This window comes from Eleginops maclovinus, chromosome 15, assembly GCF_036324505.1.
Source record: "Eleginops maclovinus isolate JMC-PN-2008 ecotype Puerto Natales chromosome 15, JC_Emac_rtc_rv5, whole genome shotgun sequence".
Taxonomy (NCBI): Eukaryota; Metazoa; Chordata; class Actinopteri; order Perciformes; family Eleginopidae; genus Eleginops; species Eleginops maclovinus.
In genome coordinates, this window is record NC_086363.1 from 7,139,748 (window position 1) to 7,156,804 (window position 17,057).

At 41.0% G+C, this 17,057-nt stretch overlaps 1 protein-coding gene across 2 annotated transcripts in view; it reads left to right on the forward strand.

Annotated features, from left to right (window-relative positions):
- Window positions 1–17,057, forward strand: part of LOC134877213 (glutamate receptor ionotropic, kainate 2-like) — a 55,166-nt gene that overhangs the window by 23,585 nt on the left and 14,524 nt on the right. For both annotated transcript variants that reach the window (XM_063902635.1, XM_063902634.1), the window contains 4 exons: window positions 501–682; window positions 2,741–2,794; window positions 4,230–4,403; window positions 16,379–16,522. In XM_063902635.1, coding sequence (XP_063758705.1) covers window positions 501–682; window positions 2,741–2,794; window positions 4,230–4,403; window positions 16,379–16,522 — 554 coding nt within the window. The remainder of the gene's footprint in view (window positions 1–500; window positions 683–2,740; window positions 2,795–4,229; window positions 4,404–16,378; window positions 16,523–17,057) is intronic.

The following is a 17,057-nucleotide window of genomic DNA, read 5'->3' on the forward strand; positions in this document are numbered from 1 at the left end:
GCAAACATAGGCTCTCTCATCAGAGCACATCTGAAGTGTGTGTGAGAGAGAGTGGAGAGGCACGATTGACAGCAGCTTTCCATCAGGATAAAAATGAACCTATTCCATGCTGCTCTATGGTATCGTGGAGGACGAGAGCGAATCAACATTTGGGAGGCTTCTGTGGGATTGGAAGTTTCTGTAGGAGGGTGCAGATTGTGGTTCTTTGCATTTTGTGATTTAGTATAAAAAGAGAGCAATGTGCTGGGTTGGTGTTAAATTCTCTTGATAGGTCTGTAGCAGTCTGTTTGCAAGCCAAGCGTGAGTGGGAGGATCAATAGACCGTGGATTAGGAAGGCATGCATATGAGCCTTTTTCTGCTACGAAAAAAACCTGTATCCAGTTGTTTTTTGTGGCCTCTTCAGCATCGGAGATACTACAAAATGGCAGCAGATCAAAAACACTGAAGCTGCGTCTTTAAAATTCCTCTTTCACGCTACATGAGTCCTCTTTGTCTGCAGGTCTTATTCGACTGCAGGAGCTGATCAAGGCACCGTCACGATACAACATTCGTTTGAAGATCCGACAGCTGCCCACAGAGACCAAGGATGCCAAGCCACTTCTGAAGGAGATGAAGAAGGCAAAGGAGTTCCATGTCATCTTTGATTGTGGACATGAGATGGCTGCCTGGATCCTAAAACAGGTATGAGCCGAGGGTAATGAGCCATAGTGTCAAACATTCATTGTAGATACTAAACCGGAGGCACTATTTATGGAGCTCCAAAGAGATAAGTATTAGATTAAGTTATTTTTGATAAAGTGTGTAAAATATATAAAGTGAACACAAAAATGAAATCACCTTTTATGCCAAATCCACTTTTCATTGTCTGTTATTCATAACAGACATAACATATGTTTCCCTTCTGTGTTAAGAGATTTGGAAAGTTTCATGAAAAAAGGTTCTCTCTCTTTTTGTCCTGATCCATTTATATAAAAACCTGTCTGAAAATGAGCTGAACAGATTTTGGCCACTTTGCGATGTCACAATGTTTTTTTGGCTTGTGCAACCATAAGCCAATAAATAACCAAGGTAACACCTTATCACCTCAATCTCCTCCTAGAGCACCATTGTGTGTTTTTTTTTAAACCAATCACTTCTCCGAGGGGCGTGGCCAGCAGCAGCTCATTTGCATTTCAAGTTACAGACACAGAAACACTATTTTGAAACAGGGCTGAAACAGGGGTGTATGGCAGAATGCAATGCACGATCTGTTTGAGATTTCAAGCAAAATGCTTCAGAGACATGTTTTGTATATAACTGAGACCTATAATATATTGTTGAAAAAGAGTATACAAATTTAAATTACATTTTAAATTATTCAAAGTCAACTCATTATCAGCAACAGACACTTCATTACTTTATTATTACAGTGTTTTATCATTTCCTATTGCCACTGTCTATGGCACCACCCTCTCACCTGTCAACCAATCACATGCCTCCAGCTCGAAAGTCTGCTTCTAGATCTAACCATTTAGCACCTCTGGAGCAACAACAATGTCAATGTTATATTAAAGAAGGTAATCCGATTAAAGGTGAGGGGCAGGCGACTATTGACAACTCCATCGGCATGAAAGATGACAGTTTGAGATAAAATGGAGTAAAAGTGTAATTTTGAAACAAAATCCAATGTGAAAAAAAGACCTTTTGAAATGATGAAATAAAAATGATTCCCAATGTTGTTTTCATAATGAAGAAATATCATATAACATAATTGTTTCTATATCCAACATGTTCCTTAATGTAGACATTTTACACAATTTATTCATACGATTGTTTATTTCACAATGTCTTTATAATTCATTTAGTATTGTGAACTCTATACAGTTCACCTTTAGGTTTACTATTCAAACTGATAGGTTAATGAGCCAGTCTGCTCCATTTAATAGGATGGTTGAAAATATTTGTGAGATTAATCATGTTATCCAATAATAATAGTTAAATGTAAGGTTTTTGTCCTTCTGAAAACATAGACTCAGTACTAAATACATAGACTCATATTCATTATGTATAATCAGTAAAATAATGAGCCGATACAGTACCGGTTCCCTTTTATTGCTCATTCTCTCTTCAAGCACTGATGCAAATGATTCGGATACCTACTTTCTGCTCCATGCATCTTTAATCTCTCTGTAGAATATTAGGTCTCTACTACTGTCCCTGCATAATGGAATCTCTTCGTTGCACAATAAAGGTTTTTTAATTAGAAAGTCTAACTCTGCTCACAGGCATGTTAAATTCATTTTACAGAGGCACATTATTTTGTGAGAATAGTCTGGGTTTTTTCACTGAACAGAAGTCTTCTCTGAAGCATATTGCACTGCATGAATTCTCTGTACAGCTGTGTGTCTACGGGAAGCAACAAGAATGATTATTTATTGATGGTGAATACTAGGCTCAGAAAAACACTAACTGTATGTCACAGCAGCTCAACTCGGTTCCTTTTCCAGCACAACTCCTTCCATTGTTTTTAACAAAGAGTGTGCTGTCCAATTACTGCAATGTTTTATTGTATTCGTTATGGCCATACAGTGTTTTCCTGACTGTGAATCATCAATTATCAATCCAACCTTTTAAGGGTCATCAATGTCAGACTATACAGGTTAAATAAAAGCTGCATAAAGGATGAGATTTAAATGAATGAGCTCATTAGGGCATTAATCTTTACATTTTTATTTACCCGATGTTCTTCTCTCCCTTTAGGCCCTGGCCATGGGTATGATGACAGAGTACTATCATTATATTTTTACCACCCTGGTGAGTACGCTGGCACTTTTGTATTTATGATGACAAATTGCAATTGTATAGGATATGCCCTCATTTTTTGCACTTGTGTTTTATGTTAAAATGTCTACTTTTCTTACGCTTCTTGCAATTCTGGTGCAAAATTACATCGATGTGTCTAAAAGCAGTTTTTCTTCTCTGAGAATACAATTAAATATGATTGGATGCACCAGAAGTGCGTCGAAGAGAAAATGCTTTAATTTGTCCTCTTGTGTGAAGCCTTGTGGACCTGAACTACAAACTGAATTTGTGCTAATAGATGACCTCGATCTCTCTCATTGTCATGCATTTGATTACAAATATGCTCTTCGCATATTGAAGTTGTGAAAGTTTACCTGAAGTTATTTTCTTTGAATACAGCACCAACCTTTTCACCCCATGCGGCTGTCCACAAACCTGAAAGTAGGAAACAAAAGCAGTTGGATATATTGTATTCTGACTCTGGCAGCGCTATTGAAGTTCTCCAAAGTTCTTTGATCTAGCCACTACAAAGATTGCTTGCTACACTGCAGATGAACAGCAGCAAATCTTTGCAGTGCCCAGAGAACAGAAGACTGAGAGCTAGGATAATAGCCCTGAGCAGATGACTGGCACCCATTTGGTCCATTATAGCTAACAAACACACTTCACGCTGTGTTGTTTGGAGCACAATTGGAAAGTCTGAGGGAAAGGTTGGAGAAAACTGACCTGAAAAAGACATTCAACAGTGCACAGGGCATATAACTATCCCTTGTGCATCCAAGAACGAACCTGGCTAGATGAAAGGGGAGTGAGTGAAAGCAGGTATGTCATTGGGAAAGGGAAGAGAATGGTGATTATAGGCCACTGTCAGTGGCATGCTGCTGCTTGTCGGGTGGAAACATGCCTACTTTAAACATCAGCCAGTGTTTGGCCGGTTAGAGGCCACTTTGCCGGCCAAAGCTGCTGTACACTGGGACAGAGCCATCTATGCTGGTTTCAGAAAAGGACAGCAAACATTGACCGTGGCACGGCCATTGTGCGTTCATCACCTGCTGTTGCTCTGTCAGCTGTGTTGTCGCATCCCAAAGACATCTGCCTGGTGAGATGCCAGACATGCTGTATGCAGGACGATTGGGTTGTCCTTTCACTTCCACGTGATAGATGGCAGTCCCCCAAAAGCCGGCCTGTAACCTTGAAAGCTTTTCCTTCATCAAGGCTGCTGCCTCAGCATGAGATAAAAAAGCTCTTGAAATACCTTCAACTGCACTCTTCTTCTCCCACTTGCTAAAGCTGCAACTAAATTGGCTGCTCTAAATCATTGAGGACAGACGTAGGAGAGTAAGGGCACACATTTGCAGTAAGAGTAGTATTCTGTGCAGGAAAAGTTGAGGAATTCATTATTTTTGGCAGATCGAACACATCTAGATTTTCTTCTTTATGTATCCAGGACCTTTTCGCCCTCGACATGGAGCCGTATCGTTTTAGTGGAGTCAACATGACCGGGTTCCGCATCCTCAACACAGAAAACTCTCAGGTGTCGTCCATCATCGAGAAGTGGTCAATGGAGCGGCTACAAGCCCCTCCTAAACCCGACTCAGGCCTGCTGGATGGATTCATGACAGTAAGCTCAAAACTTTTATGCCGCTTACGTAATGCAAATGTTATGCTGTGTTTGCAAAAACATGCTCATAGCTGCACTCCATTCCTTCATGTCCAAATGACCAAATCAATCTGAAGCCATATGTAACGTAATGGCACCTTTGGGGATTTTATGCTACAGCCACTTCAAGTGAATATAAAAAATGATCTCCACAATGCGAGGTGACTGTTCATACAAAAAAGGTTTTGAAATATGCTGTTTTTGAGGACAATAAATTAATGCCTGCCATCAATCACAAGTTCCATGGCGCAGGGCTCCTGGGGTGGGCATGGGGGCAGCATGAACGCCCTCTGCTTGGTGCTTTGGGGCTGATGCCCCTAGGTCTAAATGCTCAGTAATGAGGCAGTGTGAATGGTAATAGCCGTTTATCTGCCCTCCTGCCTCTCACAGCTCTCCTCTGGGAGCGTGGCCAGAATATGACAATCTGTCAGTGTTCATGCAGAGAGAGGGAACAAATTGGATGGAAATTATGGCCTTGGTTTTTTAGGATGGCATCCAAAAAATCCTGGGATAAGGTGATTTGAAAGTGAAAAAGGGAATGGAGCTCTTCATGGACATTCAAGGTCCCTGTCTGGGTGTGGGTGTTGTTGTAAACAGTGGATTTACTGCACCTCCCTCACAAAGCCTTCCTTGCCGGAAAACAAATTTTTTCCCCTGCTTTCAGTCAGCCTTTCTTTCTTCTTGCCAGCTGTAGGATCTGGCATCAGAAATATGTGTAATGAAAGACATGTCTTTCCATCAAAGACTTAAGAATAGAGGTGCCTATTCAAATGTCAGTCACAGCTGTAATTCACACATGTGATGAAATGAAAACACACACTCACTAATAGGAATCAATGTGTTTTTTCTCTGCTTTCCTAATAAAGCCTTGCAAATATACAACAGTTTGATATTATTGCAGGAACAATACAGCCGTACATATTGGCACACAACAGTACTGTATGTGTATCCGTTTCCTGAATGGACAACAGCAAGCAGTGCAGTTACTGTATGTGTGCAAAAAGATTAATGCAGCACACAGAGAGGTTAAAACCTTTGAATCTTTTTTCTTCCCCTGCCGGAAATGAATGGATATTAGTAGAGAACGTTGAATTGATTAATTAGCATTGCATGAATCATTTTGTCAGATCCTATGCTACGTATTGACATATCGCACTGGAGTAGAACCACCGTTAAATAATGAAAAATGCTTCCAAAGGCTCATGTAGGCTTGATAAAGTACTTCATTAGAGTGCTCTTTTTATAAATCCCGGCTCTGATGTACTTTATTCTTCAGAGTGTTTCGCCTTAAGAGGATTCCTAATAATGCGTCGATGGAGAAACGGAAGCATGAATATAAAAACGCGTCCTTTTAATGGTATCATAAAGGCATAATGGAGAAACAGTTCTGCTGGTGATTTGGAAAAAAGTCGTACCTGCATTATAAACGAATGGGTCGGAATAATATTTGGTTTATCTGCAACATGAATGTGTTTAATTCATTTTTAGATCTGCCTGACATTTATTCCTTAGTGCTCTGGGCTGAGAAGCCACCTTGAAGGGTATCATTAAATGAAAGTGGGCTGCAGAAGCCCGAGTGTGACCTTCCACCCGCCGACCCTCCCTCCCTGCAACCTTTTATTTCTCCTCTCTTGTAGGCCTACCTTGTTCTAATTCTCTGCAATACACTGAAGCCTTGCTGTGCGCTGGCCTTGTTTGTGCACGGTGACCAGGCAACAGTTGTGTAGCAATGGTTACTAGGACAACGCTGTCCAGGTCACCTTGTGATTTCATGAAGGATTGATTGACTGAGATGGGAGGTGGAGGTAGAGGGGGGAGGGGGATGTGGGAGGTGAGATTGTTGCGGAGAACAGGCAGGAAAAATGGCGATGAGGGTGGGGGTGTCGAGAGGTGCATGCAATGTTTTATTACGCCACTAGGCTCAGGGTAGTGTATAATCACAGTGACATTCAGAGCAGTGGGTGAGGCCGAGCGTTATCTCGGGAAGGATACATAATGAGAAGTTCCTCCTCGACCCCGGCAAGCCACAAACACACTCGGCCCCTGCCTCCTAACAGGGTTTGTCAGAGGTGTCTCTGATGTGGAGGGATGCATACTGAGAGTGGGAATGCTAATTAGTCGGGGCTCATTTGTGTTCAGACGTGCAAGTGTGTGTGATCTTGTGTGTTTGTGTCGCCGCTATATCCCTGGAGTAATTTGAAGCTTAAATTGCTGTTAGCCTCAATCTATATTTGGATTAACAGCAGTAAGAGACACACACCAGGCTTAATCATAAATGGATAGATGGCTAGATAGATGGATAGTCAGATTTTGTCTTATTTGTCCATCTGTGTATAATTATAGCCTGCAGCTAATGGGATATTTGGTTTTAATGCTCCATTGTAATTTGCATTCTTTCAAATCCCCATTTACTGAGCTAAGTATATACTTGGATTTAATTGAGGAAAATAAGAAAAATAAAACAGTTTCCCAGTTGAACGCCTCACTGAGGCTTTAGGGCCAGTTATTTTCTACATCTGCATCATTTAATTTACGTCTACATTTCACTGAGCTATAATTACCACAACAGAGGGTGGGATGTTCTCCAGTGTCACCAATGCAATTCTGGTGTAATAGCTCATAATAATGACTCATATTAATAGAGAGCGGTTGTTTGGGTAATGTCTGTGACATGATGGGGCTGCAACTGAAGTTCGCATGGGACACTGTAAAAAGCCTGTTAGCATAACACTAAATTAAGTGGAAAGAAAACAGACGTGCAAAGACACTGACAAACCAATGAAGAAAATCCGCTAATGCAACATTTTTCTTTCCTTTCCATCAGCAGCTATTGCTAAAATATCCTAGAGCAAAACACTTCACTTAAAATCAGCACAAGAACATGCATGCTCTGCAGATTTTTCCAGGATACTGTTTAGTAAATAATTGCTAATGACAGTGATTTAAAGAAGAAAATCTAAAACGCAGCATTTGTCCCCAACAAAGGTGGCAACAAAGCTGTCCATTTATAAGAACTTTTCTTGATAGCACACAAGGTCACCTAGTTTTGGTGACAAACATCATCATGAAAGCGATATTTGAAGATAGAGACATATGTATTTGGACATCTAAAATGAGAATGTTGTATATACCTATTTTTTGTTTAATTGCCATGATATAAAGCTGTTTATTACCAGTGTTTCTTCAGCAATAGCTATTCAGTGGACTTGTTTTATAACTGCCAACCTATTTACTTATTAATGGCCTTTTCCCCAAGGGATAAAAAAAATGCAGACCCTTGCACAAGGAAATGACAGGAAATTATGCATGCATGTGACTAGTCCCATTTCACCAAATGTGCAACCTAAGATCATATGCGCTCCTGTTAATTCTGACACATTTCCCTAATCAAAAACAAACTCCATACCTGCAATGCGTGCCTGAGCATCTGAGTTCCCTCGCAGGTTTTTTCTGCACTTGTGACTGACATTTGTGGAAGGTGATGCTGCCAACGTTTGCAATCTGCACGTGAGCCGAGCTAGCAAATGGCTTTTGTGAAACGGGCATGTTATTCTTGAGACAAAATCAGATGCATGTATGCATTCTACATAAAGGCACCATGAGATCATAGGTTCAGTGGACTTAAGCATTAGAATTAATTACAACAATGTCACAAGGACTCTTCTCACCCACACACACGGGCTGCACTCTAAACACACTCACGGGCTGCTCCTCTTTAACTAGACGTGTGTTTGTTGTCCTCGGTGGTCGATACATGTAATTATGAACTGATCTTTTGCACCTGCATTATTAAATCACACCATCCGTTACCGGCAGTAGCACCAGATCGACCACGACTGAAATGATATCTTGTATTTTTATCTTTTAGGGATGGATGGTTTATTTATACAAGGGTAAAGGACTGTGTCTTTAAAGAGGATGTTTGTAGAAAAATGTCAGAATTGTATCCTTTTTCCCTGATCTCAAATTAGGGATACTATATACAAAGGAAGGGAAACCGGGAGAGTGTGACGGACTGACAGGCAGAGAGAGACAAAGGCAGAATGGGGGGAGAGAAAAGATACCTTGCTGCAGTAACACACACACACAGCTCAGAGCCAACCCACACAGTGAAATTGTGATATAAGGACATGCTTGAGTCAAGTTATACGGTATGGTTAGAAGATGTTTTTACCAGGCATGTTTACACATAAGTGTGTGCTGTAGGATGTCTGATTCAGTTCACATTTGGTCGGGACTTGGCTCAGGTTTGTGAGCAGCACATGGCTGCCTGCAATCTGACAATGGGAAGAGAAAACGGACACATGATTCCCTCTCCCTTGTGAGCATCATTCATGCAGCATTTAACCAAATGAGGGTGTGTATGTCGGGCCAAATTTGATATAATATTAAATGGAGGATACATTGTGTCCTTTTGCCTGATACAAATCCCTGCACAAATTAGCTTTACAGCAAATTAGATCTAGCATTTCGTAATACATTTTAATTCCAAAGTGAGCAGATCACTCTGCATCTTAAAAAATGTTATTCAGGGCATTAGAAGTGCTCACAGTAAATATCCACAGCATAGTGCAGCTGATTATATTTCATTAACCCAACACATGCATCAAATGACTGATATTATCCACTTTAATTATAATTTATAACAGATTAGCCTCATTATATGTGACAGCTAATTTGTAACAAAGAATTGAAGATGTTGAAATTGAATCCATTTTTGAATTGAATTCCTTTGCTGCTATTTGATCAGATCTTTAATAAAAACTGTAAAATAGTAAAGGTCACATTCTCATTTGTTGTTATTGCAACATGCTTTCCAGCGCTTCAAACGCACACATTTGCAGCTTAATGAAAAGCACAATGCTTTGATGTTGCATCTGATACACAGAGCTAACAGACTGCACTCCACACAGGTTCACAGGTTGGTTGCGTCCATTACAGCAATGTGATCTCTCTCCCTCTGATCCCAGTTGGCAGAGGAGAGAGCCTTTTAAAGACAGCAACTGTGGGGAGCAGACACTCGATGCCCTGTGCCGGGCACCACCAGCTGGGCTTGGCACAGCATCAACATTATTAGCACCAGTGCTCCCTTGGTCCATAGAAGCCTTTTGTGAGCGGGAACAGGCAGCGGGAGTGAGATGTAGGTGGAATTTAGAGAGATTTAATTTCAGTTTTACCTTGATTTCTCATTTATTTTAACATGGTATTAAACTAAACTGAAAGAGTAAAGTACAAGACTTAAGAATATCCTTTGCATTTTTAAAGCTTTTTGAGACTTTGAGAAATTTTGGAAAGTGTGTCTAGCTGAGGTAGTAAGTGTTGTGTAATGTTCACCTACTGAACGTGGCTGGAGGCTGATTAAGTATGAGGAAAGGCCATCATGTTAAACAGCCACTTGATCAGATGTAGGTTAGGCAGCGTGGTGCTAATTAGGGAGGACTCTGAAGTGGACAATGCTGCCAACAGCACGCTGCTGCCTGAAGGCTCTGGTGGTGAACCACAGCTTGGAGCTTTCACAACCTTTTTTTTTTAGACTTAAATAAATAGTTAGGAACTTTTCTTGTTAGATTTTTCTAATTTGCAGTGTCTCATTATGTCAAACTGGGACATTTAAAGGGATTCATCTCAAGGGATAGCAGTCTAGATCTGTCAGTCAGATGGTCCACTACTTTGGATTACAGTCTAATATTAGCTTTAATAATCATTTCTAAAATAAGAACAACTAATGATTTGGATGGTTCCCTTACGTTTTGTCCTGTGCCACCACAAGGATGACACTTATGGTTTGGAGTGAAGTTAAACCGATAGTCATGGAATTTGGTTCGGACAATCGTGTACGTCAGGATGTATTATGATAAAAAATAGTTGCTTTTTCTAAAGGTTAACATTTTGATTTAATCCAACTCCTTGCTTTATGTCCAAATATCAGCAAAACAAATGACAGTTTGCATCAGCCTCAGCTGTACTTAGCATATAAGCATGCCCAGATGCTAAAGATTATACCTGCTTAACATCATATCAGCAACGTCATTGTTAGCCAGTGCCAAGTGACATTAGCTTTTACCTCAAATCACTGCTATCCATAAACATAGCCTCATAAAGCTACTACCGGGCTCTACACTTTTAATCTTGTTATATTTATAGTTTATATATTCTACATTCTGCTTTTGCGTTCACCCAAAATTAGACACATTTAAAAGGAGAAATCTGTTGTGCAGGAAGTGTTTCTGGCAGCAGCATCAGGGGTTTGTTTGGAACAAACAGAAGAGGGACTTGGTAGTCAGCTTGAGCAGTCTATGCGTGTTTGAACTGCTTTTCCAATTTAGCTATGTGTACACATTGTTTGTCTTCAGCATTCGATGAGGTCGCTAACTCTCTCTTGACATTCTTTCCCAAGTTCAAATATAATATGTATTGTCATTAGAGGGTAAATGATCTACAGTGATTAGGCCTGTTATTCTTGAAATTAAAAGATCACTTGATAGAAGTAAAGTAAGGTCAGAGTCAAGGGTGCGTCAATATGCAAGCATCTGTCAGAGCAGGTATCTGATAAGACAGGAAGCTTTAATAGCACCGCATCAATATTGAATATATGAACATACATCAGAGTTCATTTCAATTTCTCACATCTCCCGCAGGATCCTTTCTTTAAAATAAAAACCCCTCAGCTGTCTACTTCTTTATCCTCGTTTTTAATGTGTGCTTAAATCTACAATAGAACCATGAATGCGCTTTCACATAAATCCAGCACCATCAATAGATCCGCAGCCCAGGGGTCCGCGTCAGAGGAAGCCAGTCTAACTTCCTTGTGAGAAAAAAAAACTTGTTTAAAAAATAAATGCAACAAGGCTGCTCTGTTGCCTCAGCATGTGGAAATGCAATATGAGAAAGGGATTAAACCTCCAACGCAAAAGAGAAGAGGAGAAATGACAGTGACTGCATTGGCAAAGCCCTCCATATACCCACACTCTGAGCACCACTCTTACACAGCTCAGTGAAATACTGTAGAGAGAAGGCGGGGAAGGCAGTGGGAAAGACAAAATGAGACGAAGAGAGACAGAGTGGAAAAGTTACGGACAGACAGAGAGATAGCACTACTGAGCTGCAGTCACCCGAGGGCTTTTCCCCACCAAAATGATCTGACACTGCCTGCTTTCCCTTCTCTGCTACTAGGCCTGAAACAGCCATAATATGCCCCATAAATCACATATGTCATATTTCAGTGTTTTTCAACTCTTGCTTTTTCATTTTTGTCCTAGAAGTGAAAGTTTGCACAATTCTCTTTGCACTGATTCATCACCCAGGGTCTCATGTAACACACCAATGCTAAAAATACACTGGCACATGTTGCATTGGCGACTACAGTAGTACTAGAATGAGCAAAAAAACAATAATATTGGGAAGAATTGAGGCATCACAGTCCTCTGTAACTGTGTGCTTATTGGACTCTAAAGGGATAGTTCAAAATGTGGGAATAAGGTGCATTTTCTTTCTTACTGAGACCTAAACAAGCAGTTTGACAACACACTCACTGATATTAATCCCATCTAACTTTCAACAAGAAAGCAAATATGTGCATTTCCCATAATCATAATGGTAATTGATATGGGAGGAAGCATTACGGAGCCTCATCGATTATGAATGCAGATAGCTCACAAACTAGCTGCTCTTTAAGAGGCTGTATCTCTTGCCAAATTTGAAATTCATCACTAATTATGTACAGACATTTCCCTCCAGTGTCCATCCTCCTCATGAGATTTTCCCCTTGGCAGATAAAACAAATGCGGTATCTCACTCAGTGGGGGTGGAGAGCGAAGAGAGTTTCTTGATTAAAGTAGATATCATGAATAATGGTGTAGCTCTCACAGAAAACTCCTCTTGACAAGTGAAGATTTAATTGCTAAACATAACAAAGTTTAGAGATGCAGTAATGTGTCTGATGGCAGAAATTCTGAGTCGAATACTGGCACCAACTGTGCAGTGAAGCAGCACAAATACATAAAAAGTGAATGAAATGAATAATTACCTCCTTCTATCAAATCATCAAACCCCGTGAGACTGTCTGTGATCTGAGGGCAGAGTGACTTTGGTGCCAACGAAACAATGAGCTTCTCTCTCTCACTCTCTCCCCCCCGCTGACACGATGACTCCGATGCTGATGGCAATGCTGCCGGTCTGTGTGTCTGAGTGTATATCTGTATGTGTGTGTGTTGTTGCTCTGTGCCTGGCAGCTGCAGCTTAGTGATGCATGGTGAAGAGCAGGTCAGTGCTAATCTCATTAGGGCTAATCAGATGTATATGATATGTATAAACATTGGAGTCCTACTGTACACAAGCAGCTGCAGAAGACGTCCATCAAAAGCGTGTGGCGGTAAGGAATTGTGTGTGTGTGTGTGTGTGTGTGTGTGTGTGTGTGTGTGTGTGTGTGTGTGTTTGTGTGTGTGTGTGTGTGTGTGTGTGTGTGTGTGTGTGTGTGTGTGTGTGTGTGTGTGTGTGTGTGTGTGTGTGTGTGTGTGTGTGTGTGTGTGTGTGTGTGTGTGTGTGTGTGTGTGTGTGTGTGTGTGCATGTGTGTGTGTTAAGATGTATGCTGGGGAGGGGTTGACTGATTGAGATGAGGTGAAAGGAGAAAGAGCAATTTCGTTTTTTCAGGGTGCAACATTATCTGAGGAATTATGCACAGGTGGAGAGCTGTAGTGAATACTGATGCAGGGAATTGGAATATATTTGTGTAAACACATACAGTATACACACACACACAGACACACACACAGCAGCTACAGTTTGCAGTTCACCTGTTCTAAATGAGGAAACTGCATGCAACTACGACAAATGAGGCATGCCTTGAGGAAGCTTGAGGTTTGTCACTATGTCTGTTTCCAGTTATTAAGTGTGCTCCATGAATTTTTCCCTGCATGTTTGTTAATATTTGTATGATCCTCACGTGATATTTTTCTGACAGAGGGAACATGCAAAGATGAACCCAGACATCAAGGGTAAGAAAGAAAGAAGTGAGGTGTTGAACACTATGAGTCATCAAATGTATGAAAAGGGCTGGAATTGTACTTTTATTTAAGCAGAGGGAGACTGTTTGATTTCAGATGGGTATGTGGGTGTTTGACTGAAGAAGGGAGAGTGAAAAAAAAAAAAGGCAACAAAGGTTTTGGCCATCTTGTTTGAAACCCTTTCCCTTCTCTCTCTCTCTATCTGAGTGTCCCAGGGGTTCAAGATTGGTTTCACTTAAAGCACTTAAAACACCCCACAGGACCCATGCTTGGCTCTGAAATAAATATCAAAATCACTCTTGGATTGTTTTTAAATTGAATGCAATCTGCCACTGTTGCCAGCCATCATTTTAGTTTTTTTTTTTCCTCCCTCCGCTTGATCTCTCCTGCCTGCACTTGATGCCAGCTTTTCTTTGTTTCCATCACAAAGGGGTTTTCAGGAAGGATTCTGCTCCAAAGACAAATAGTAAAAAGAGATTTGCTGCACAAATCATTCAAGTCAGATGATAAATTATATATCACGCCAATCAAAAGTTAAAAGATTGAGGAAATATTTCAGGGAATGGCTGTGAAGTAGAAGGACATAAATCACTTAAACAAAGAGCCTGACGGGGGATTTGATGGAGTATTTTGTCCTAAGAATGCAAACACAGCATTGTACACAATGAGTTGACATTGCAAAACATCTAATTGACGTTTTGTATTCAAATAGACATATATCAGGATGTTAAGACCAATCTTTATGTCAAAAAACAACAAATTCCTTTGTCTTTTGTTCAAAAAAGATGCCATTATTGTTTAGAAACTGTAATTGTGGCACTATTGCATGTTTAGGGCCTTTCAAAATCTTAATTTTGGACACTGCACAAATGAATCGGTTTCTGTTGATTTCAAAAGTATTAATTGTCACACTTCCAAGGTTGTGCAGAAATCTCCCAGCTGAATGTACGTCTGGGCATTAGTCAGTATGAAATGTAGAATAAAAATAAACTTCCAAGCAGAACATTTTTGTTCTGTTTTAAGTAAACAAGTTGTCAGATTATTTCCCCAGAGGAGTTCTTCACAGAATATTTTATAGTTGCAATGTTTCATTGGAAATAAATGTTCATGCTGTTGAGTTTGACCCAAATGAATAAAGTGTTAATAGATGGAAGAATAGGAATGTGATATTGACTGTTCTTGGAAGGGAAAAGGTCAAGGTTATTGAAGGTCGAAAGCAAGAATGAAATAAGAGGCAGGCATTTATGAAAATGAAAAAGATTAGCAATGCATGACTTCAACCCAGTCACTGTTAAACTAAGAAAACTGCATTTGAATGAATCATTTTTGGAATAAATGAATTCAAAATGTATTGTGTACTTTAGAAGTGGGCTGAAACAGAAAGTCAAACTTTTATCAAATCAGATTGAGCTGTTTGTAAAGTACATCTTTAAAATAAAGACAATAATCCTATAAGTCTTTGCATACAATTTGTACACAATAATTGGATTATTGGACATGATGAACTTTCCCTTCAGTGGGAAAACAGAGTTTGGATACTGACTGTGCAGCCACACTATTCAACAGAATAGATTAACAGACTCTTTTCCTAATCAGTATTTACCATGAACACTACAACACTAGCACACTCACATCCACACACTGCCTGCACTAGAAAAGCCGATATGGTGGTAGCTGTCCCCCTTTCCCAGGGAAGCAGTGGGGATGAAAGAGTGCAGAGATGGGTCTCCCATCCTCTGATCTGCCTTTGCCTTTGACATCAGCAGTCACCAACTCCAAAAGCACAGGAGAGCGAGGGGACAGGCTAAAAAAATGACTATCTGCCCACCCTGTAGCCGCTCCCTGCTTTCCTCTCTATCTCGCATTTCCTCTTTCCGTGCTGTTGGAATTAAGATGTATTTCTTTAATTGACCTTCCACTATAAAAATACGCTGGACGAAATATACATGGAGCATCATTTCTGTCCTTCGTGGAACCATCCAGCATTCCTTTTCTATAAGACATGGAGGGTAAGGACGCTCAACTGCGCCTATAGGAACAGCATAGGGATCTGAGTTGAGCTGAACAGCAGCTCACTGGTCTCCTGCTGTGCACCTAGCTGTGCAGGAGCCCCGCTCATTCTCCCTGACAGCCGGCACATCCACAAAGACCCTATAGCTGCGGATACTCTGTGGTCTCAAAGACATTTTTCATACTGCCTCGCAGGTTGGTCATCCAGGACTTGTCAAATAAGATCACCACAGTGTATGTGAGCCTGTGTGGGACCATGGAAAAAGGATCCAAGCTAAGCTGTAATGTGTTGACCTGGGTGACTGTAGAGTGTCTCAAACTGTGAGGACAGACGGCATGAAAGGAATTCATGTGTGCCAGGCAGAGAGCAAAGATAAACCTCAGCATCACAGAGTCAGTGTTAGAAATTTCAGCCTGAGCCTTTACTTCCTTTGATAGCTTATTACTGGGGTTGTATGGATGGCTTTTATATGTGCTCTTCAATGCACTTTACAATGTATGCCAGCTATTTTTTGTCCTGTTTACTAAGCTCGTTACACAAAATATGTCAGTCATAGTTGTCCCGAATGCACTGGTGCCTGTTTTACATTCCCTCTCTCTGGAGAACAGGCACACCCATCAGGAGCCATTAGTCTTCACAGTGACAGGCCGGCCTTCCACTGAGAGACTCTCCCTGGCGGAGCTTTCTCATCGCCTCAGACAGTGGTCGGGTATTTTTACTAACAGGCTGAGACACCGTGCCATTTGTGCGGGGCATTAACTGCTAATTTATGTTCTTTTGTTAGGACAAAAGAGTAAAGCAAGTCGCCCACGATTTCACACAGCCTCTTATGTTCCTCCCCAGGTGAACAGATGAACAGATTAAAAGGTCATGTGGACAGATGTTATAAAAATGTCTAATGATTTCACCTTCCTGTCCGCAGACGGATGCAGCGCTGATGTACGACGCCGTGCACGTGGTGGCGGTGGCAGTGCAGCAATCGCAGCAGATCACAGTCAGCTCTCTGCAGTGTAATCGCCACAAGCCGTGGCGCTTCGGGGGGCGTTTCATCAACCTCATCAAAGAGGTACAAGGCCAACAGAGCTATCAATCTGCACCCTGTCTTTACCTCTGACCTGTGGAATCTGCTGACAATTGGATTGGGCATGTTGTATTGATCAGTGCAATCACATGTTGGCAGCATCCCACCTTCTGGGAACTGAGCGGCACATGTTTTGTTTCTTCTTTCCATGTGAAAACGCAACACATTTGCTGCTTGATCTTAGCACTCTCAATAATGTTAATGTGATCTAAATAACCCTGCGCCTTATCCACAACAGCTCCATCCCTGTATCCCACTTTCTCTCCACTCATTACTCCGCCTGTGTTGGTATCAAAGCCTCTGTGTGTCTCCTTAACTGTAGTCGGGGTCAGCCATTTGCTTTGTTCTACAAAGCTCTTTCATTCTGTGGATGGTATCATTGCAGGTAATTTTCAGAATGAGCCACTGTATTAGCGGGCGCTTCTTACCCCTCCTGTGTCTCCTATCGCTCTCCATGCCCGTCTGTTCCTCCAATGGCTTTGAAGTGAAACTTCAAGCACAATGAACCACATACATAATG